Source organism: Aplidium turbinatum, chromosome 2, assembly GCF_918807975.1.
Source record: "Aplidium turbinatum chromosome 2, kaAplTurb1.1, whole genome shotgun sequence".
Classification (NCBI taxonomy): Eukaryota; Metazoa; Chordata; class Ascidiacea; order Aplousobranchia; family Polyclinidae; genus Aplidium; species Aplidium turbinatum.
Window position 1 is genome coordinate 50,138,852 of NC_137473.1, and position 22,679 is coordinate 50,161,530.

The following is a 22,679-nucleotide window of genomic DNA, read 5'->3' on the forward strand; positions in this document are numbered from 1 at the left end:
TTTCATTGCAATGGCTTGTTGGGAAAAAAGATTATGTAAAGAGGTCTCGAAACCAGATTTAAAGTAAAGTAAACAATTTATTGAAAGAAAGGCTTGCACAAGAGAGATGTTTGTCTTACTGCCATCCCTTGCAGCGCTACCATTTTGCTAAGACAAAGATGGCATAATGATGGCATAAAGGTGACCAAAATGATAGGTGTAAATTTGCAGTAGCTAGCTATGTTTTTTGCGATAGCTTTGTCAGAGCCAGTTTTAATTCAAAATGATAAGAAGTCAGTGAGACGAATCGATTTGATTTTTAAAAGGAGGATTTATCAACGACTTGGAGTGCTTTTTATTCGAGTTTCATCTTGGTAGTGCTGTGCATAGTTAGAGTCTCTATAGAAAAAGAGAGGTCCTGCTGAAGGTGCCAGTGAGTTTGAAGCTGCGGTCTGTAGTGGTATTGCATTTTGGAGCTAAAATTGTATTTCATTCACGTAGAATAATTGCAAAAGGTTTTTTTTAAAAAGACTCTATTTTCTTTTTGAAACCAGAAGGGTATAACCGTATTTCTGATTCTTCAGAATCTAGAGTTGGCAAATTGTGTGACTGTCAGAAGGACTTGAATTCAATCGCTGAGAATGTTCCTGGAATGGACAACCGGTGTCGGTAAGTACATATGTGACAGTCCGTTTACCCACACACATAAACAAACTACGTGGTGTGCGGTGTATACCGGCTCGAAGCGTGACAAGAAAGACATGTTCGATAAGCCGCAGAAGCCGCCTTTCCTTTACCGACTGATGACTGATTTCTATTGACTCGTGTGAGATTAGTATACCGGCTAGACAACAACAACCTTTGAGCTGACATTCTTATCTGGCGATCAGGCGCAAGCTGTAAAAATGCACCAGAATATGATTGCTGCTAACAACACAATCAATCATACGTTTACAAGAGTGATTAATTTAAAAAAAAGTAAAAAAGTTGTTTCATCTTTTCAGTGCTGTCCCTGCTAATCCTTTCAAACATCGTATTGTGCATGCCGATCGATATCAGCGAATGCAACGAAGAGAAATACTGCCCATATGGACAGTGTTTGGGTAAGTTTGTGAAATGTTCCTGCTCTGACCTACTATTTAGTGGAGCTACATATACAAATATGCGGTGGGATGGTGCAGCGGATAAGGCGCTCGCTTTCCAATTATGCAAACGACTCCCGGCTTCAACTTTTTGTTGAAAACACCGCTCACCTTTACCCAGGGTGTAATAAATTGAGTGGGCGTAGTTGCTGAAGGAAAGGCGGCCAAGAGAAAGGAACTGGCCACCCTACTCTAGTTAGTGCCGATGGCTTAGTATAATGAGAACCTTATCCGATGCTTAGATCAAATATGGGACTCACCTTTACCTTTTACAAATACACAAAAGGTACAACCGCACTGCAACTGAATATTGAAAAATTGAAACGTTTCATTTATAAATTCAAACTTTGTATGGACACGAGACCACAAACAATCACGGTTTTGATGTTAAGTTCATTTTGAACATGAAATTACTGCAGTCCTGGTTGAAATAACAAATGAAAATACCCTATAAAAAGCTTTTATGCAACCAAGCATTGTTAACATCCATCTCATTCGTTTAACATGAGCTTGTAATCTGTGAAGATGTAGAATTCACCATTTAGCTAGTTTTTAATTTCCTTAATAAATAATTATTTTAGAATTAAAGCATTGCTAAATCAAGGAGTCTTACACAAAGATAAAAAGCCGCTTAGTCATGATGAGGCGTAAGGAATTTTGTCTACTCAGGATTATGACGTAAAAGTGTATGAATATGTTCAATACTGTATGGTAATTTTCGCGGAACCAACTTTGTCTTGATCAAAAAACAAGTAACTTGTTGGTTTTCTCCGTCCAAAATAAAAAAAAGTTAGTGATGAGAGTATTTTTTAATGAAACGTAATGCAATAAAGCGGTTATAATCAGTTTTTTTTTCACTCAAAAACACACATAGTATCACATATCATTTTTGCGTATCAATGTTTACATTAGCAATAATGTCGTATAAAGTTGAATATTATTCTGAGGAGAGGCAAAGTTACAAGAAAAGATGAATTTTTAAGTCTGTATAAACATTTGCTTTGTTGAATCATGTGATGTATTTTTGGTGCCTGTGGCTCTAATTAGTGTTCATGCGGACGTTTCGTTAATCAAAACTCTGATTCATGGATCATGTGCCTTACTGACCATTTATTGTATAAAATATAGAAGTGTTTATTTTGTGTTGAATACTATCGTAATTTCATAATTTTATTAATACGTGTACAAAGATAACCTATCATCGACTTATAAAATTACAGATGAGAAATGCCGCTGCAATCTTCAATGTCAGAAGTTTACCGCAAATGAACTGGTTTGTGTCCGAGGGGTCACACAAATTAAGACTTTGTGTGAGGCACTGAGCGACGCATGTGTTGGAAATATAACCAGTGGATTCCGTACAGTACCCGACACAAAGAATTTCACTAGTTGTGACCATGTTTTTGAAAATACAGGTAGGCTAAACTTGATTTAAGTATGAGAACTATCTGTGGACAAAATTGCGCAAGAAACACTTTTGCGCACCTTATGTTTTCACCATTGGTTCGTAGCCTTTGAAACTTGTCTGCTTTTAAAAACTAAGTGTAGTTTATGTATAATATTTATAGCATATCATAATGTTATGAATATATTAATTCATAATATATTTATAATATATATAAGTTATAATTTATAACTGCACGCCGTTTCGACTTAAAGGGTTCGCCAGTGCAATAGGTAGGCTACACAGGGTAAGACCACGGAGGTAGACTATGTGATTTATGTGTATACATATTAATTTGTAGATCCTGAAGAAGATAGATTCTTTTGTAAAGATCAACGTGTTTGCTCAAATAATGGTGTGTGTGTGCAAGATACGAATTTTAGCCAAGGTTATTGCAGGTAAGTTATCTTTTGTTAAGTCAAAATTGTTTAATAAAGTGGTTAAATAGTATTGTTCAGGATTTTTACTAGAATTGTTGGGAACTCGATTTGTTTAGCCGAAGCGAAAATGAACTACCAGTACTCCATAATCTGTACAGTAGTTTGGAACAAAAGAAAGTTTAATACTGAACAAGAAAAAAATTTCGACATAAAACTTCAGTTTTTATTTATTTGAAAAAAATTTCGAAATACAGTAGTTTTATTTTTTAACACTGCTAGTCCGAGTAATTATTGGACAGTGTTTGCTATACATAACAGTTTAATAAAATATGTTTGATGGCAAAACGAAAATTAAGACAATAGATTCTTGTGTGCAAACGCCAGAACGTGGAACAAAGGCGTTGTGAATGCCAGTAGTGGAGAAATAGTTCACTGACAATTTGGAAACGTTTCTGTTTACCGCGTGAATATTGTTGGTCAGGCGGGCACTGTTTTGTGTTACTGTAGCCTATACACTAACAAAAAGTTTATTACATAGCTGCAACCATGTTTTCTTATTTTGACTTTTCCAAACCGGAGTGTTGAAACAGCCAAGGCAAAATCATTGTAACTTCTCTAAAGCAAAAGATTAAATATTTTTCCTTCAAAAATCTGATTTGATAAAAGTGAGCTGCTGTCATTTCGAAATTGCTGGGTTGATTTACTTTGATAGGCTCCTGGATGCTAAGTGCTACAGTGATGAATCGTCAACGTGTTGTAGTAGATGTTTGGCGTTTGCTGTTTAAATTTGCAGAGATTAAGCCTGTGCCAGCTTTGTTGCCTAATTCATTAATGTGTTGTTGTTGTCATATTTGTTGTTTTTTAGATGAATTGAGTTATTTTTCTGATGAGGGCAGAAAGTTTTGCCGAAAACGTTCGAATTTTGTAATTATCTTTTATTTTATGTATAGTTTATGAATTATGCAATTCAATCTTGTCAAGTTGCTAGCAATTATCTGTATATGGTATTCAACAAGTATCTCTCTACCAAACCTATACAATTCATTAAAGTGGTCCTACTCATAATCCTCTCTTACGACATAAGCAAGATCTGATTAAAAATTAGCTGAGTGGGCGCTATAGGCTCTATTGTACTCATGTCTCTGTTACATTTTTAAGTAAAATAAAGATATACTTTTTCTTGAAGGTGCAATGACGAATTTACAGGGCCTAGTTGTGTGGAACGAAACGAACGTACCTCTTCTCAATCTTCTGTAAGTATTCATCCGCCAACATCAACCAGCACAATTTCCACCACTACCCTTTCACTCCATAACTCACCGAATGGTCATTCAAGCAATCTATTATCTCCAACACCAATGATTGCAATAGCGACATGCATGTTGTGTTGTTGCTTGATTTTCGTCACTGTTCAAAACAGGTTGGTTAATTTTCATCATGTTTGCTTGTTGATTAGCTTTTGAGCAAATTTATAATTTTTTGCGCTGATCGTAACAAAATCATAGATTAGATGGTTTTTGATTTTTCACAACCATTGTCATTTTTGTTTTATGATTTCTTATCATTTTTATTTATCAGAAAAATAATTTCTTATCATTTTATCAGAAAAATAATCATTCAACTTCTTGTCAATTTCTTATTTGATGCTAAATATAAAACTGAAAATGTCTTGGAGGGTTAAACTTTGTGGGGCATAAGTGTACTTGGAAGGCAATTTACTAAAGCAGAAATGGCAAATTTAGTATAAACTAAGAATTTTCCACAGCAATCCTCAAAATCGCTTGTTTTTAGTTTGGAAAACAATCGCAATATTTTGTTTAATTATATGTATTTGTTTTGTAATTTGATGCAATCGCACAGTTTTGCTTTATTTCGATTAATTGCATGTCAAAACTGACAATCAGTTTCAAAAGCTTGTTTTTTTGCACGTAGCGTTAATTTGTAGCGTTACGTTAATTTGTAACGTTGAATTAATTAGTAGCGTTGCGTTAATTTGTAGCGTTACGTTAATTTGTAGCGTTACGTTATGCGGCTTTACGTAATTTGTGTAACACAAATGAAACAACTTTTTCTTGCCGTATTTCATTCTGCCGTCTCTTTATGCCATGTGCATGTTGCTTATTGGCCTATCTTGTAAGCTGCCAAAGCAGGAACAAAACCAACTCAAGAATAATTAGAACTCAAAAAGTGATTGCTAATTATGTTTAACTCTATATAAGACATCATTATAGGTTAATGTCGGATTAAATATTATTGTGTGGCCTAACAGCAAAACATCAATCATACATTTCAATATGTCCATGATATTTTTAACTATAAAATCTTCTATCCGTTAAACAAGGTTCATGGATTGAAGAATTGTTTTAAAAGACTGGATAGATTTAAATAGTAGACCCGCCGTTCCAACACGTTGACTGGTTGGATGTGTGTGTTAAAAGTGTCCTAGCTTTTCCTTGCGTGCTAGCACAAACTTTTCAATTTAATCACAGTATCACACATATCCAGCATTCTTGGGCAGGTTAGCAAGGTCTGGTGCTTTGAAGCAACTTTTCATAGTTTTCGGCCTCCTTTGAGTAGCCATCAGTTGCCCAAAACCATTAGCTGTTGTAAAGTGACAAAAAACAAACCATAACAATCAATCAAGTAACCATCGAATCCCGTTGCCTCTACCAAATAACAATTAAAAGCAGTGGCCCTTACTCAAAACACATCGTAAAAGAGTCTTTAAGTAACATTATCAATACGGAGTCATGGCCTTTAGAGTTACGGCTAGCTATGTCACATTTTGTGAGCAATTTATAAAAGGCCTACTTGTGTTTTCTTGATTTTTTTAAAAGCAAAGAACTGTAGCGTTTAAGTTATGACAGTTCGGGAAACTCGTTGCAGTTGTTTTGGCTTGACAATACTGCAAACAAAAAAGGCCTTTTAAAAATTGCTCCCAAAATGTGACATGGCTAACCCTAACTCTAATAAAGGCCATGGCGAAGGTTATCAAAGCCAACGAAACGAATCAAAACGAAGATAAAAAGTGAAATACTGTGCACTTGTGTCCTTACTATAGTTTATAGGTGTGTCTCTGGTGAAAGGACTTACACTTGTGGGTTGTGGCAATCTAAAAAATATTATATGGGCAAAATTTTATAGTAGATCGTCGATAACTTTAATATCAGACTGAATTGAATAAAAATTTTTAAATTCATAGCTCTTGATGCAGAAAACTAGACGTTTGTCTGGTTTGTCCTTGTTGTGTGCACAAAATAAACATTGCCATGTTGACTAATTCAAGATCATTGCGTTCTCGTGACACTTGAGCAAGTGTCAGATGCACTCAGTTTACTCATTAATTTCCTTTATTCAGTAACGATAGCCTATATTGGGTATCTGTCCCATTTGGATGAAGCTTTGATGATCAGTTGCAAAATATTTACTGTAGCTCAGTTTGTTTCGGTGGATGATGGGAAATGCTCTGCATTCAAAGCCTTGCAACATAATATCATTTTGGAAGATTTGATGTAATTAGGTTAAAAAACATCACTCAAACAACAGCGAGCAAACAAAATCCCTTGCGTGCTAGCTAACCGGTCGTTGTTAACATTGACTCAACTTATGGACAAGTTAGTCAAAAGGTCAAACGCGCTGGTAGAGATATTATAGTCCTCACTAGTAAAAAATCCAAGTCATAGACCAAACTTCCTTACCGAATCTTAACACTACTAAAACTGTGTTTCCTGGCAGTCGAGTGTATTAAGAATTGACAGCAATAAACATATGTTTCGCCTGTGAGGCTGGGCTCATCCGTATTCTACCACTAATTGATCCCACAGTGTTTTCGATCGCTGAGTTTGCTTGTTAAAATAAAAAAAATGTAGTTAAAAATCATTGCGAGCTTTTCTGCATAAATACGCTTGTTTAGTCAGCATTATAGCAAAATAAGGAATGTTGTGTTCACAAATCTTCTGTTTATGTCCTGTAGTTTTATGTAGTTTTGATGGAAAGCAGTTTTTTATTGCTTCATGCAGGTGGCTAATTGATTGCATAATAGTTTAAGGAGATGTTGCAATTATTTTCTCTCCATTTCAGAAATAGAAAAAAGGAAAAAAGTACTGGATGTCGCAACAATGACGACGCTTCTCAAGAGCACAAACAATCTTTTCAAAGTTCTCTCACAGAAAACAACAGCAAGAATAAGTCGAATTTTAAAAGTCATTGCATTTTCATGGAATCTTCATCAATGCGAAAAAATGAAGATAAATGTTTTCAAGAACATTTGAACAACAAAAACGATTTAGTAATCTTAATGAATTCACAGCCACTAACAACCGTTAAATTACTCTAATTAAATTCATGAAACCTAATTAACATAAAACAGCTAAAGGATACGTGAGCCCTTATTTATTTAAGTTTTTATATTGTGTGTACAAAACAAAGAATCAAAATTTTATTTATGTATCACACTGTGTCCGACTTCAGCTCTAGGCAGCCTCGTTCTGAAATGCAGCTGCATGACTTACTTTCAAGGATTTCATTACTTGTAAAATTGCTGATGTCCCAGACAGTTCAGTGAAGCTTTTGTTTTCCAACACGAAGTGTTGTATTGCAAACGATAGGCCATGTCGTTTTGCTAAATTCCGCTTTTTTGCTTTGCAGTATATTTAATCAAATAAAGTAAATGAAAATATTTTTAACAAAGAACAGGTGTCACCAAACTGTTACTGCCAATTTTCTTAAGTTAAGCCCTCTGCGTTCATTTGTGACTCGTTTGTTAATATTTGGATTTTTTCTCTTTTGCCGACCACTGTACTAAAAAAGCCACCTGTTTTTGTTTCTCTTTTATATTGTTTGGCCTCTTTCGCATATGCGTTTGGCACCTGTGGTCTGTTTTCGTTAAATCAGTAACTTATTAGTCGACGATACAACGTCAGTTTTCATTGAATTATACAACCATTATGACCTATTCGTTTTTCAATAATTGTCAATCCTTGAGAAAGGGAATTCGTAAATTGTACTGTAAATCGATTTGTTTCATTCTACAAAATTGCTTTTCTCTGGACGGTCGCAAATTAAGAAATCTCAAAGTTACCTGTGTTTAAAAGATTGTCTAAAAACGCACATTAAAAGAACACGTGAAAACCAATTCAAATTCATGTGTCGTGTTGTTGGAAGCAATCTAGACAGAAGAAACTGACCAGGCAGTTCAATAGAGCGAAGGTCAACGACAAACAAAATACGTCACTGTAACGTAGCAATCAAATAGACAAAGCGGACGTTACATTTCAGTTTTTAGACATTTCAATCAAGAAAGTCGTCGTTGTTGACAGTGAGCGAAGTTGAATGTCAAGAAAATGGCAACAAATTCTGTAAAGGAGACAGACGTGGCAGATAAATCAAATGCCGAAGAATCAACAAATCCAGAACCCCAAACATCAAAGGTGACAACAAGATCACAATCAAAAATGCTCTACCAAGCAGAAAATGGCAGTCTGCACCCAAGCGACAGCACCAGCAAAGTTTCCAGCAAAAGCCGCTCCTCTACAATGAGCGCTAAAATTAAGAAGGCGGTAATATTAGCTCGATTGGAATCACAAAAAAGGATCTGCGAGTTGGAACAAGAGCAAGCGAAAGCAAGGGCAGAATTTGAAACAATGGTCCTAAAACAAAGTCAGCTACGTGAAGAACAAGAAAGAAAATTCCTGCAACAAGTCCAGGAAGCTAAACTAAAGGCAGAGCTCCAAGAGACAATTGCCCAACTTTCGGAAGAATCGGAAGAAGATGCTGGTGAGCGCTATAAAATGTCTAAAGACAATGTTGATATAAACGGACAATTTCAATCGAATTTAGCAACTAATGTAAACAATAATTCTGTGTATCCTATGTTATCCCAATTAACGTTGAGTGGCGTAGAAGCCAGGTCTAACATTCACGAATCTATTGTCGTTTCAAACAAAATTAATCCTTCACAAACAGTAACAAATAAATCGTTTGTGAGACATGAGCCGAGTACGTCGTATGCCCAGACCCCTGTACTAAATCAAATAAACAATAATCAATCAGTAAACTCGAAACAAATTCCAAATATTACTATCAACCCGTCCCCACTGTTGTCTGTAGAACCCCCAATCTTTGATGGAAATTCTGCTGAATACTGTGGTTTTATAGACGCATTTGATACGTTAATTGATTGTAATTTCACAGAGCCTAAACGTAAACTTTTTTATCTGTTGCAATACACCAAAGGCTCTGCGCACACTTTGGTAAAAGGGTGTCAATACATGCTTCCCCACGAAGGTTACACAAAAGCAAGAGCTTTGCTACAACAAACCTTCGGTCAAAAATTTCAAATAGCTCGCGCATGTGTTGATTCCGTCATAAACGGCCCATCTCTTCAAAATTCTAACAAGGATTCTCTAATCAAGTTCTCTTCGGAACTAACTTCCTGCATATGTACTTTGTCTGGCATGAATTACTTACAGAAAATGGACAACATGGATACCATAACAAAAATAATAAGACGCTTGCCAAGTGGCTGGTATTCTAGCTGGTTACGCGAAGTTGACGTAATTTTGCATGAAAGAAATCAAGAAATAAGCCTTTCAGATCTCTCACGGTACGTCTCGCGCAAAACGAGAGAAACGACCAATTTGGCATGCGATATTCTAAAATCTACTAAAAAACAATTCGATGATTCCAACTCCAAACGTAGGAGCAGCGTAACCTTTGCAACGCAAATAAAATCGTCGAACCATGAAAGGACATGCCATCTGTGCAGAGATAAACATTTTCTCAATCAATGCAAACAATTTCGAATGATGAATATTGACCAAAGGCTTAAATTTGTAATCGACAACAAACTCTGCAAGTGCTGTTTAAATGCTGGTCACTGGGCATATCAATGTAAAAGGAAGGACCCTTGCATAAAACTAGGATGCACTGAACGCCACACTACTCTCTTGCATCCCCCAGATGCAACACAAATCACCACAAATATCACACCTAAAGACACAACTCAAAAAATTAATATCAATCAACCTACACAAGCAATACGCAATGGGTTTGTCAACACACGAACAAATTCTCGCAGTCTGCTTCCCATAATCCCAGTAAAGGTTCGCCTGCAAGGAAGTAATCAAACTATCACTACACAAGCGTTTTTGGACAGTGGAAGTACAACATCTTTCATAACAAATGATTTGATAGAAAAGTTGCAAATTGCCGACTGTCAAGAAACTAATATTTGTACCACCACGCTAAACAACACTGGCAAACGTAACAAGGTAAAGGTGGTCACAAATGTCGAAATGTCAGATTTTGACGAAAACAAATACATTTCTCTAAGCTCTCTTTACTCCACTTTTCAAATTCCTGTTTCAAATACAGATATTCCTACCCTAGAAGACACTAAACACTTTCCAGAATTTGCAAACATCTCGATTCCCGATGTTGACGCAGAGGTAGGACTTCTTATCGGCAATGACAATCCGTACGTTCTCCAACCACAAGAAGTAATACAAGCAAAAGGTGGCTATTATGCCATCAAAACGGCCGTTGGCTGGCTAGTGAATTGTCCTAACAGCAAACAGGATCAAAGTAAAACTAAAAATTTCTTTACCAAAACTTCTACCCATCCAATGTGCGACATGTGCTTTGACGCTGTTGACTCAATTGTTAACTGTAAACCCGAATTATCTGTTCAACAAGCTCAATTCATGAAATCTGTTAACTCTAGTATCAAACTTTTGGAAGACTCGCACTACCAAACTCGACTTGCACCAATGAAGGCAATGACGATTCCTCGATTGGAGTTATCAGCTGCTACAATCTCAATTAGCTCTGAAAAAATACTACAAAGAGAGTTAAAGGTACCTTATCTTAATAAAGAGTCAATTTTTTGGACCGACAGCACAACTGTCTTGCGCTATCTCAACAACTCAAACAAAGCGTTTCATACCTTCGTCTCAAATCGAGTTCAACAGATTAAAGATGCTTCAACAATTTCCCAATGGAGATACGTTCCCACTAAATGTAATCCTGCTGATCATGCTTCAAGGGGTCTCTCAATTCCAAACTTTCTTCAATGCAATCAATGGAAAAACGGCCCTGAATTTCTATGGAAACCACAATCTCAATGGCCTAAGCAACCAAAATTTCTCGAAGTCGTGGACAATGACCCAGAAATTAAACAACCAAAGCAAACGTGTTTTGCAACCCAAAGCGAATCCCACTTTCTGGAAGATCTTTTGGGTAAGTATTCTTCTTGGTACAAGCTGAAAAGAATCGTTGCTTGGCTTTTCCGTTGTAAGCATAAATTTCTGACTTTAAGACTGACTAACCTTGCAAATAAACAAAATGCCCCAGCACACAATCTTTGCTTGTCTCCAGATGAGCTCACAAAGGCACAAGACTTTATTTTTACCTTTGTTCAGTCAAAACACTTTGCCAACGAAATCAGCCAACTGAAAGCACAAAAGCCATTAAACAACTGCAGTAGCTTAATAAAATTCGACCCTTTCTTAGAAAACAATTTACTAAGAATTGGTGGCCGCATCAAAGCTGCACCTCTCAAACACGATGCAAAACATCAAATTATCCTTCCAAATCGCTCCCAAATAGTTCCTCTCATCATTCAAGAAACGCACGACACATTTGGTCACAGTGGCAGGGAACACGTCCTGTCTGCCCTGCGCGAAAATCTATGGATTATAAAAGCCAATTCAGCAGTCCGCAAGGTTTTATCCAAATGTGTTGATTGCCGCAAAAGAAGCGGAAAACTCAGCACACAAAAAATGGCTGATCTTCCTAAAAACAGATTGACACCAGACAAACCTCCATTCACCTATGTTGGTGTAGACTATTTTGGCCCATTTATTATTAAAAAGGGTAGAACAGAACATAAAAGATACGGTGTCATTTTTACTTGCCTTGTAATAAGAGCCGTACACATTGAAATCGCAAACTCTCTTGACACTTCATCTTTTATACTCGCTCTACGACGATTCATCGCAAGAAGAGGGCAAGTAGAAGAAATTAGATCTGACAATGGTTCAAACTTTGTTGGTGGTGAACGAGAAATGAGAGAAGCCATCAAATCATGGAACAACAGTCAAATCGAAGATGCTTTAACACAGAAAAGCATCAAGTGGATCTTTAACTCTCCAAGTGCATCCCATCATGGAGGTGTGTGGGAAAGACAAATCAGATCCATTAGGAAAATCTTATCAGCTATCTGTAAAGGCCAAACTTTAACAGATGAAACGCTGACTACCTTCATGTGTGAAGTAGAAAACATTATTAACAGTCGTCCACTTACAAAATCGTCAGACGATCCTAATGACATGGAGGCTCTCACACCGAACCATTTGCTTCTTCTAAAACAGCAAATAAACCTTCCTCCAGGCTCATTCACAAACAAAAAAGAGCTTTACTCTCGAAAACGCTGGAGACAAGTCCAATACATGGCCGACGTCTTTTGGACACGGTGGGTAAAAGAGTACTTACCTTTGCTCCAGCAAAAACAAAGGTGGACCAAAAAATCTCCTAATCTGACTGTGGGGGACATAGTTTTAATCGCAGATAACACACCCCGAAACAATTGGCTCATGGGTCGCGTAATTCAAACGTTTCCCGACAAAAATGGCATTGTCCGTAGCGTTAGCGTTCAAACTAAACAGTCCTTGATTGTCAGACCAATTCAAAAGTTATGCTTGATCGTTCCTGCAAAACCAATGTAAATTTGTGCTGATTTTGTTTTCTCATGTTGTTTATACCTGTGTATTTGAACAAATGTACGAGGCCTTAAAGGGGAGGGAATGTTACTGCCAATTTTCTTAAGTTAAGCCCTCTGCGTTCATTTGTGACTCGTTTGTTAATATTTGGATTTTTTCTCTTTTGCCGACCACTGTACTAAAAAAGCCACCTGTTTTTGTTTCTCTTTTATATTGTTTGGCCTCTTTCGCATATGCGTTTGGCACCTGTGGTCTGTTTTCGTTAAATCAGTAACTTATTAGTCGACGATACAACGTCAGTTTTCATTGAATTATACAACCATTATGACCTATTCGTTTTTCAATAATTGTCAATCCTTGAGAAAGGGAATTCGTAAATTGTACTGTAAATCGATTTGTTTCATTCTACAAAATTGCTTTTCTCTGGACGGTCGCAAATTAAGAAATCTCAAAGTTACCTGTGTTTAAAAGATTGTCTAAAAACGCACATTAAAAGAACACGTGAAAACCAATTCAAATTCATGTGTCGTGTTGTTGGAAGCAATCTAGACAGAAGAAACTGACCAGGCAGTTCAATAGAGCGAAGGTCAACGACAAACAAAATACGTCACTGTAACGTAGCAATCAAATAGACAAAGCGGACGTTACACAAACGACTGCCCGCAAGGTTTTCCACCCGGAAAAGTGCTGTAATTTTTTCGGAGGGTTATTTACCAAGTGAAGTATTTTCCGAGGAATTTGTTTATTCAACGTCACCGGGCCTTTTCTCAAAAAAGTTTGGTGACCCCTGAAAGGGCAGTTTAAAAATTGTCACTTTTCTGCGTAAAATTTTTATTTTTCTATGTAGATTTTATCAATATGATTATTGTTCAAACCGTTCTTCCTGTATACACAGTCCTTCCCAACTTATTAGCTGATCAATTGACTGGAAGCCGATTTGCTTGATACAGTTATTGTTTGTGTGTATTCTGTGTGATTTTAGACCACTTTTGTGCCACTGTTAGCTGGCAAACATCGAAGTATTTTTTGGTAGTAGCTGGAATCGAATGCGCATCTGGCAACACTGATCAGGGAAAGGATTTGGAATCTTTATAAAGTGAAACTCAAGAGCTTTGTAGTGTTGTAGGCTAACTTGTAAAAAAGTGATTACTCTTTGTCTGCACATTTCTTGTAACAATTATTTCAAAGAGATATAAAGTGCATTTAGCTTATAATTTGAAATGAAAACTACATCCGCCCCAGCCATCTATAATTATGAGCTCGCACATTGGCAAGGCCTGTGTATAAGGTTGCTACGGTTTAGACATAGAGCTAGAAAAATGTTGCGTGGCATTTCATGTTTTTTGTAAATGATTGGACTGATAAATCGTCCATGTGAAGCGATGTATTTTAGCCTCTTCGGACAGGATGACCGATAGGCGACAGCTAAGAAACAAAATTGAATTGAAATGCGTAACAGAAATAGAGTAACCTTTCTTAAAAGAGAGATCCTTTCAGCAAATGTCCTTTTTACATTAATTCAACGTCTGCAGACAGTAAGTCAACGTGAAAGGTTTATTTGTTTTCTGGAAAATAAAACGTTGTTTGAACCAGTGGCGGCTCGTGGTCTCAAAACATGAGGGGGCTGCATCAACCAGTAGGCTAACCTAATATAAATAATTACAAACCTGTATCGGACTGAGTTATAAATGCACTGATTTAGGGTTAGTAACACAGCAACATGTTCTTTTAATTGGCTGTCGTTTAATGTTTTTATCATTTAAAGTAAACTTTTGATAATGGCTTGAATTTGGTCAAGTTTGTTTTCACCAGGTGGTCACCAGATGGAGCTAGTACTATTTTGGGACTTGGTATTAACTTAGTTGGTTAGATCTATGCTTGTGCTTTCCAACGATAGCAAATTTGGTTGAAATTGAACAACAAATGAATAAATGGGAGACGTTGTTTTCACCAGGTAGAGCTAGTACTATTTTGGGACTTGGTATTAACTTAGTTGGTTAGATCTATGCTTGTGCTTTCCAACGATAGCAAATTTGTTGAAATTGAACAACAAATGAATAAATGGGAGACACTTTTCTTCATGTGTTTTTCAGTGCATTTCCACCCCGTACTTTCTCCTTTATAATAGTCCATTCCAACCTGTGTGACGTTTAATGACGTCATTATCCCAAAAAGACGAATTGTGAAAGAGCACCATTAATTACAGTAATTGGCTTTACTTCACATCAAAACTAGTCTGTCTCAGTGACTTCTCAAAACACAGATCAAGTAAAGTAACCTACGATCCCTTTACCTAATCACCGATAGCTTCCACACGCTTACCCTAAAGATTTACGAGAACCCAAGTTGGAATCCCTGACCAGGGTCTGTTCTATTTACAGTCCCTACAGCGCTTGTTCAGTGACGCTAGAAAACTTTTTTCTGAAAAACTTACGTCATAAAAAAAAGAACAAGCAACACCGGACCTGCAGAATTTGCAGACCCAGAGTTGCCAATTAATTTTTGTAACACAATTTTTTTTTTTTACAAAAAAATATTAATATTAAGAGTTTTTTTAATTCTTCAAGCGAAATAAATTAAAAAACATGGCAAAACTACCTATATGTAATATAATTCACATATGCACAAAAATGTTGGGGGGGCTGCAGTCCCGCAGTCCCTTATGACGAGCCGCCACTGGTTTGAACACCATTTATGCAAGCTGCCTGTAATAGTGCTAAAAATTCGTGCTTAAAGTGCTGTATCTGGTTGCCTGTCTGCTTTCAATTACGCAACACCAACACGAAAAGCACAAAGTGATAAGTTTCTTTTGAAAAAAGATAGTCTATGTTTTTGTGATCAATTGTTTGCATTAAAACGTAAACAACATTTTTTTGTTGTGGTAACAACGCACCAATTACGTGAATATGTTACTGGGCTACATGTGTGTTTCTGTTTCGCAATTGTTGAAGAATTTTGGAATAGACTGAATGATACAAGCACCCTAACAATTTGGCGTCTGCTAAAACGTGTTTTACTTCACATTTTTGCAACAAGTGCGTAATGTTGTTGCAAATAGCTTTGGATGAGCAAGGTTTTCTAGCTTTCATGAATTAACAAATACAGAATTGTTTGAAAGCAGACTGCCATTTGAAACTAAGCCACCAAACAAAGCTTAATCCATCCCTGTCAACTCATTTTTGTTCAGTGGTAGTGCAAATAAACCCCTATCACGATATGCTTTGCAAAAGGTATGAAATATATGGTAACAGAAGCTTAGCAGTATTTTCGTTTCGAAGATAAAGAAATCTAAAACTTCTTCATTTTGTAAAGTTTAAAAAGTGTAAATCAGAAATGACTTACTTGTGATTTACTTTAATGTATATTTTAATGGTTTAGTGCAATCAATATTCAATTCAAAGGCTACTACTGTCAATTGCAGGCATTTTTCTGCAGATTGCTTGACAATCAAGTATGGAAAATATGAAATTAATCAAATCAAACAATTTGTTCTTCAAAAGTATTGTTTCTGGCAACCACGCCTGTGAACGCTTTTGCTGGGGGGAAGAACAGTCACCTTCACGCGAAACGAAGACTGTCGAAACCGAACCTCGACCAGGAACACTGTCACGTTCCTTTGTCCCACCATCTTACAGCTGAACGCTGAGAGCATCACATCTTCAAACGAAGAACGCTTTTGCTTTTATCACAATACGTCGAGTTCTTGAGCTTGCGATGTGTTTGTCAGCTGTTTACTGAACACAAGAATGTTAGAACAAAAAGGTCAAAGGTCAATTCGTCACAAGTACGTGACTCAGACGCCGGTAGGATCTGCCCAGACTTCAAGTGACGAATTTTGTAAACTTGTTGTAAACTGTAAATGTTTAAAAAGAAGATTTACTGGTTTTCGAATTAACAGGCGTGCTTTCTTAATAGATTAACTACTATTTATTCAGGCTTGCCACCACTCAATTGCGTTTAAACCACAGTAGCCTACAATTTGAAACAGACATTTTCAAAGCAACAGTAAACTTCTGCAGCAAACAGTAAATAAACTACGTTGCAGTTTTTGGCAAACATTTACCCATTATATTGAACAGACCGCCTTAGCTTGAGGTATAACTGTTTAGATTTCGTTTTGGCTTAAGAAATGAGCTCGTGAAATACAGTAGTTTCTGCTTTTTTTTTTAATTTTTACTTTTGCTTTACCGTGAACTTTGTAGTTCAACTTCATAATTTGTTTCCTTAAAGTTTTAAGAGCACAAATGTCACATCGCAAATGTTGCTGCAATTGCTTTGCCGATGTACTGTACAAAGCTTCTGAGATTAAACTTCAAAGAATCTCTCTTTCACCAATGATTCATATATCTAATTAATCCAGTTTCTTTCCACACTCTGTTTGCCTTAACGCGATGTTGTGGTTTGCTTCGTCATATTACAATTTGATTATGCAAATCAATCTTTTTAAGTGTAGACATAATTTATGCAGAAATACATCTACCATGTATGTTCGTTATTTTCAGGGGGATAGCCACGAGGCTTCGGGTAGCTATCGCCCTCTCTCCAAATTGTATCTTGCCTTCTTAAAAAAATGGGTTTTGAATGACGTTTCATAAATATTTGGCTGCATTAAGTACTTATGTTTTTAAACAAACTCTTTATATCAAATATTAAAATGTTTGCCCTCCCACAACAGTTATTTTTGCTCTCTCCCCTTGAAATTTTCTTTCTAGCTAGGCTATTGGTTATTTTTGAAGTTGTGTTTAGGTTTTGGCCATTCTTTTATTGAAGAACACATTTAAAATGATATAAAATCGAGAAAAAGAATTTTATAATTGAAGAATTTAAGTTTAGAAAACGATTTGAATACATTATGACTTCATGGGTTTAAAAGTGTATTGTCTCTAAAGGGCTTTACATTTTCTCCACATTATCTACAGCTGCCAAGGAAGAATAAGTTCAAGCTGTATGAAGTAAATAAAGTCAGCCAGGTTCAGCAATTTGCATAACTTTGGTTGCATAGTTCATGGATTCCTGTGTAACGTGTAATTCTAGGTAAGAAGTAACGAGAAAGTCAAAAGAGAATGTAAAGTATCAGCCTCTGCTTTCTTACTGAAACATGTGATGCTGTTTTTGAAAGAACTTACAAGTTGTACACGAACTCACGAACTATGCAACCAAAATTATACAAATTGCTGAACCTGGTAATTGGTTGATTTTATTTAATTTGTATAGTTTAGACTTACTGTAGGCCTACCTTGAAAACTGTAAATTATGCGCAAAAAGTTTTGTTTCGCACTGTGATGCTGCTTGTGGAGGAGGATGGTTTGGTTTTGAATCTTTATCCTCGGTCTGACAAAGCCTTGATAGGTTATTCCTGGTAGTTTCCCATACTTGCAGAGGCTTTTGAGTTGACGCAGGGCCAGTTAACGAGATTGACAGAGTGAAGTTTCCGATTGTTGAAGTGTTGTTGACGGGGAGTTATTCCATCCACTAGGTGCCTCTGAATTGAGAGCAGTCCTTAGAATGCGTTGCTCAAGCGCAAGATCCAAGAGTAGAACCAGCGCCGCTTCTTCGTTCACGAAGTCACGCGCTAAGCCACTGATCAATTGGGGCAGTGTGAAAAAACAGCTACTGTACAGATGCAAGGAAAACGAGGTTATTTCGTTTTTGTAATTAAATTACGGTACCCGAAACAAAATTATCTGTAATTGAATTGTCTGACGAAAAAGTAGGCCACTAGCTATACCATCCAGCTGATGAACTGAACTGGATGACAAAGCTTTGAAAACCGAAAACTCACAATGCAACTGTTTATATAAGGTACTACAGTGAAATGTGCACGAATAGTTGTTACAAAGGTACACAAGGTCATGAAGGTATATGTTTATTGCCAACATGGCCGCAAAAGCTCATGCAAAACATATTTGTGTCATTGTTAGTTTTATGGATGTGCAGAATAAATATCACAAGAAGCTTTTGGTTTCAAGTATTATAAGCGCCTTGATCTCATAAAACCACTGAGCGAATTTGGATAAGATATTCCATGGCGAAAGTTGAATTGACACTACTTCAAAGAGCAAGTTTCTAATGAATGCAGAAGTGTGGTCAAAGATTAAGCTACCTTTAGTACTTGCCATGTCACTTCTGCCCGACACTCATGTTCAGTTTCGCAGAAACCTTGACCGTTCACAATCTGTTGAGAGGCAGAGTGATCGTGAAGTTGCACAAACTGACGTCAGTCGAAATTCGCAGACAACATCAACAGCCTCGAGTCGTCTTGATCACGTCCAACATTTCGTGCCGGTGACTGAAGACTGCGCAGTTCAGTTTTGCTTTTATATCTGGCCATCACAACGAAAAACAATACATGCCAAACATAGGAAAGGTTGAGAAAAAAAGTAGAAGCGACAAAACACAAACGTTATAACGTGCGTGATAGAGGATACAGGATGATCAGTTTTATAACATATTTGACACGGTCGCAACACCTTAGGCACTTATGCTGTCATATATTACGGATTGTGTTGCGGTACATTTTTCAGACTTTGTTGAATGAAGTTTTTCATATTTGCAAGTAAGATACGCAAAATTCCAACGCCGCTTCAGACATAGAGAAAAGTGGGATAAAGCAGAACAATTTTTTAGAATCCAATTTAACTTTCGCTATGTGTATAATACGGAGATTGTTTGAAGTGGTAATCGTTACACTCCAAGCCTAGGATCTTTGCACATCATCTCATATCTCTTGTTTCTCCATGACTAATTTTACTACATGATTTTAAAATAAAATATTTGTTCCGCGTTGCCCCTACCGTTTGGGACAAAGCAGAACGTCTGTTCCTGGTATGTGATAAACTTCGGTTGCTCCACAAAAGTGATTGTTGTTTAGTATCTTGACAGTACCCTCTAACAAACTGAAGCAAAATAGCCAACCAAATCGTGTCTAAGTTAATTTTTATGATAGCCTATAAATAAACGTATTCAATTTCTTTAAACTAAGTGCTTTGTAACAATTTTGGTTTTCTTCATTAGTGACAGCAACTTGATGTCCACCTGCAAATTAAAATAAGTAGGCTATTGAATGGTCTTCAAAATTAAACAATTAAAATATATTTGACAAGGTACAGTCGTAGGCTCTTTACTTAAAACATGGATAAGAACGTGATAGCCGTTCAGTGTAAGGTGTCATTAAAAAAATGTAAGACTATTCTGAGAAGAAAACTTTGCTTTGTATGCTGCACGAACGTAAATGGATTGGAACACACAGACCACTATTTTCAAACATGACACCACACTTAATTTTGACACTAATTTCAAGATCTCATCAGAGTTGACCTTGAAGTGTGAACAATTGAACAATGTAACTCCACTGCATTGACTCTTCTAATCAATTTCTTTGCTTGTAAATGCGTTGTTTCTTTGCTTGTAAATGTCACAAAATTGGGAATTTAACGCAAAAAGACTGTGAGTTTTGAAAAAAAACAACCACAGTTATTTTAGAAATTTTCACCGACATTTTCTGAACACGATTATATCAGTAAGCCTAATATCTAGTAGCCTATATCAAAGGTGCTTAGCAATCAAAAGCAATTACAGAAAAGTGAAATATTGTTCCCATGATTTCAAATGTTTGAATCAGTTAGATATTAATTTTGACACTACAGTTGCAATAAGTAGGCTAAGTTATTATGTAACCCAGCAAGAGTCCAACAAAAGGTAAAAACGTGTTCTTTTTTACAGAGTAACAATGATAGGTCGTTTTGTATGAAGGAAAAAGTTAATGGGCAGCATAACAGAAGAACCTGAAGTCAATTTCTCGTGACATCATCGAGTGCGCGAAGACAAGTTAATTGAATTGTTGTTGGAAGAGAAATAGCAAGCATCTAAAGATGATGTGGTTGGTTGTTTGTTTGCTCCACCCCACCACACTGACACGCAGCAGAGGTTTTGATATACCCAAACGGTAAAGCAAGCATTAAAGCAGCCGTTGCCCATTTTTAGACTGTTTTAGGGGGTTACCCAATTACATTTCGAAAAGTCATAACCAAGTGTAACTAATAGTTCGAGGAGGGAAACACAAATATAGAGAAGCACTAACACTTAGATCTGGCACAGATGCACTTCCTCGAAATAGGGGAAATTACTCTAAGGTCAGTTATTATTATTACATGAAAGAGATGCTAAAATTTTGTCATCTTCGTCAAACCTTCAACCAAATACCTGGATCACTTAAAGAACATATTGCAAGAATTTAATTGCTGCAGAACTGGTTTACGTCCGTTAAATTAGGTCCAAGTGCAACTTAAAACGAAATACATTAAGCCTAATTGTATCTTTGTCCTTTAAGAACATGGTTAGTATAGTTAAGACTAAGAGGTCACCTAAATCCATGTTTGAAGGTTTATGACCATGTGGGAGGGCAGAAACGGGAGAGGTGCCAAATAAAACGAGGTGGGTTGTTGTCTTCAGAACTTAGCTCCTCGGAATAGGCATCCATCATTATTAAAATTAACTAGTTTGAGTTTTACTTGTATTGTCTACAAGTACAAGTTTTGTCTACAAGTAGGCTATGCGAAACTGCCAGGATTAGGCTCTGCAAGAAGCTCTCCCAGTCCGACGATAAAGATTCAACCAATCACTATCACTATCAGTTTTGAAGCATGCCTTCCAAAAGGACGCTGTGATGGTAAACGCTGTACAGTTAGGATATTGAAAGTGGACACTCGTTTGTGTAGTGTGTGGTTCGGATCAGGACATGCTTTATTCACTAATGAAGATACCAGTGCTTCTGTGGGCACATGACTTTTTGCTACGTAAGTTATCATGAAGTTGAAAAAGCACTAGGCTACTGTGCTGGCAACACCATTATTATTATTACTATGACCAGACGAGACGGCTGCCGCTAAAAAAGCACGTGTAGTGTTTTTCGATTAGGCTACATTACTACAGCCGGCTACCAAAGTCGGAATTTCCAGCGCTTTACTATGTGTCACTTCCAAAGTTATTTATTCCAACACAAAATACCCTAAAATAGTGTCACCCTACAGGCGCGGATTTATGGGGGGGGCCCAGGGGGCCCGGGCCCCCCCCGAAATTTTGTGAAAAATTGTATGTTTCCGCATCAAATGGTTTGATATGCTTCTAAACAGCTGATATTAGTCCCTCGGCATCACAATTGATGAAAATGGTTGTTTTAATGTCTATTTTCTAGCATATCTTATATGTCGTAGTAGGCTATCATTGTTCATATCTGTTTAGCTTTTTCTTTCTTTTTAATTGATTTTCAAATTTTCTGGGCCCCCCCCGAAAAAAACTCTTAAATTCGCGCCTTACCCACTAAATTTGGTATCGCACAAGATATTTTTGGCTGAAATTAAAATTTGGAAGTGGTGAAAGATACCCCAGCCTACACACTGGTAGTTTCTAACACGTTGGTCTTTTACAATTTTTGCACGAACTGGAAACGATACAAAAGGCACTAAACACAGAATAAAATAATATCCCCATGCACACACTGCAGCCTATAGCCTAACTGTAAACTTAAAACCACTCTGCTCATTATTACCATTATTATTACCGTTACGTCCGGTTGAATTCACATTAATTTTCTTTGAAATTGGTTTGCACTGGGGCATGAGTCTGATCACGATTGTCTGCAAAAGGAAATTATAGTTGTTGTATTTTGATGTTTCCTCTGACATTTACTGTAAATACCGGTATTCGATGGAGAAGTTAGTCATTTGGGTCACAACTACGTTTCCTGAAATGTGACGTAAGCAAATAAAAAAATTTCCATTTTTATTTAATGTTTTATGACATCACTATAGGAAATTTGAATGAGATTCAAATTTTGGTTGTCGAAATCTTTATTGTTTGGTTTCAGGCTGAGAAAACTTTTTAAGGTTACTGCTCGAAAATTTGCAAGCTTGTAAACGCCTTGAGCCAAACTTATTCTCTTTGCTTGGTTTTCGCTTAGCTACCTTGAGATAGTTTTTTCAATCAAACGCTGTTCGGCCTTCGAAAACAATAAAAA

At 36.7% G+C, this 22,679-nt stretch overlaps 2 protein-coding genes across 2 annotated transcripts; both read left to right on the plus strand.

Moving 5' to 3' along the window:
• Positions 1-561: 561 nt before the first annotated feature.
• LOC145786897 (uncharacterized) lies at positions 562-7,324 on the plus strand. The gene is made up of 6 exons (XM_082598640.1): positions 562-648; positions 984-1,082; positions 2,342-2,536; positions 2,867-2,963; positions 4,132-4,365; positions 7,026-7,324. The coding sequence occupies exons 1-6, from the start codon at positions 621-623 to the stop codon at positions 7,279-7,281; spliced, it is 909 nt and encodes a 302-aa protein (XP_082454766.1). The 5' UTR covers positions 562-620; the 3' UTR covers positions 7,282-7,324.
• A 963-nt stretch (positions 7,325-8,287) lies between these two features.
• Positions 8,288-12,670, plus strand: LOC145764380 (uncharacterized). Its single transcript, XM_082575996.1, has one exon. It carries the CDS (start codon positions 8,288-8,290, stop codon positions 12,668-12,670), a length of 4,383 nt encoding a protein of 1,460 aa, XP_082432122.1.
• The last annotated feature ends 10,009 nt before the right edge of the window (positions 12,671-22,679 follow it).

Bases quoted from the DNA above. Each gene is read 5' to 3' on its own strand.
- LOC145786897 (XM_082598640.1), top strand. From the start codon at position 621: ATGTTCCTGGAATGGACAACCGGTGTCG. The intron at 1,083-2,341 runs GTAAGTTTGTGA...ATAAAATTACAG, and splicing joins CCCATATGGACAGTGTTTGG to ATGAGAAATGCCGCTGCAAT. The intron at 2,537-2,866 runs GTAGGCTAAACT...ATTAATTTGTAG, and splicing joins CCATGTTTTTGAAAATACAG to ATCCTGAAGAAGATAGATTC.
- LOC145764380 (XM_082575996.1), top strand. From the start codon at position 8,288: ATGGCAACAAATTCTGTAAAGGAGACAGACGTGGCAGATAAATCAAAT.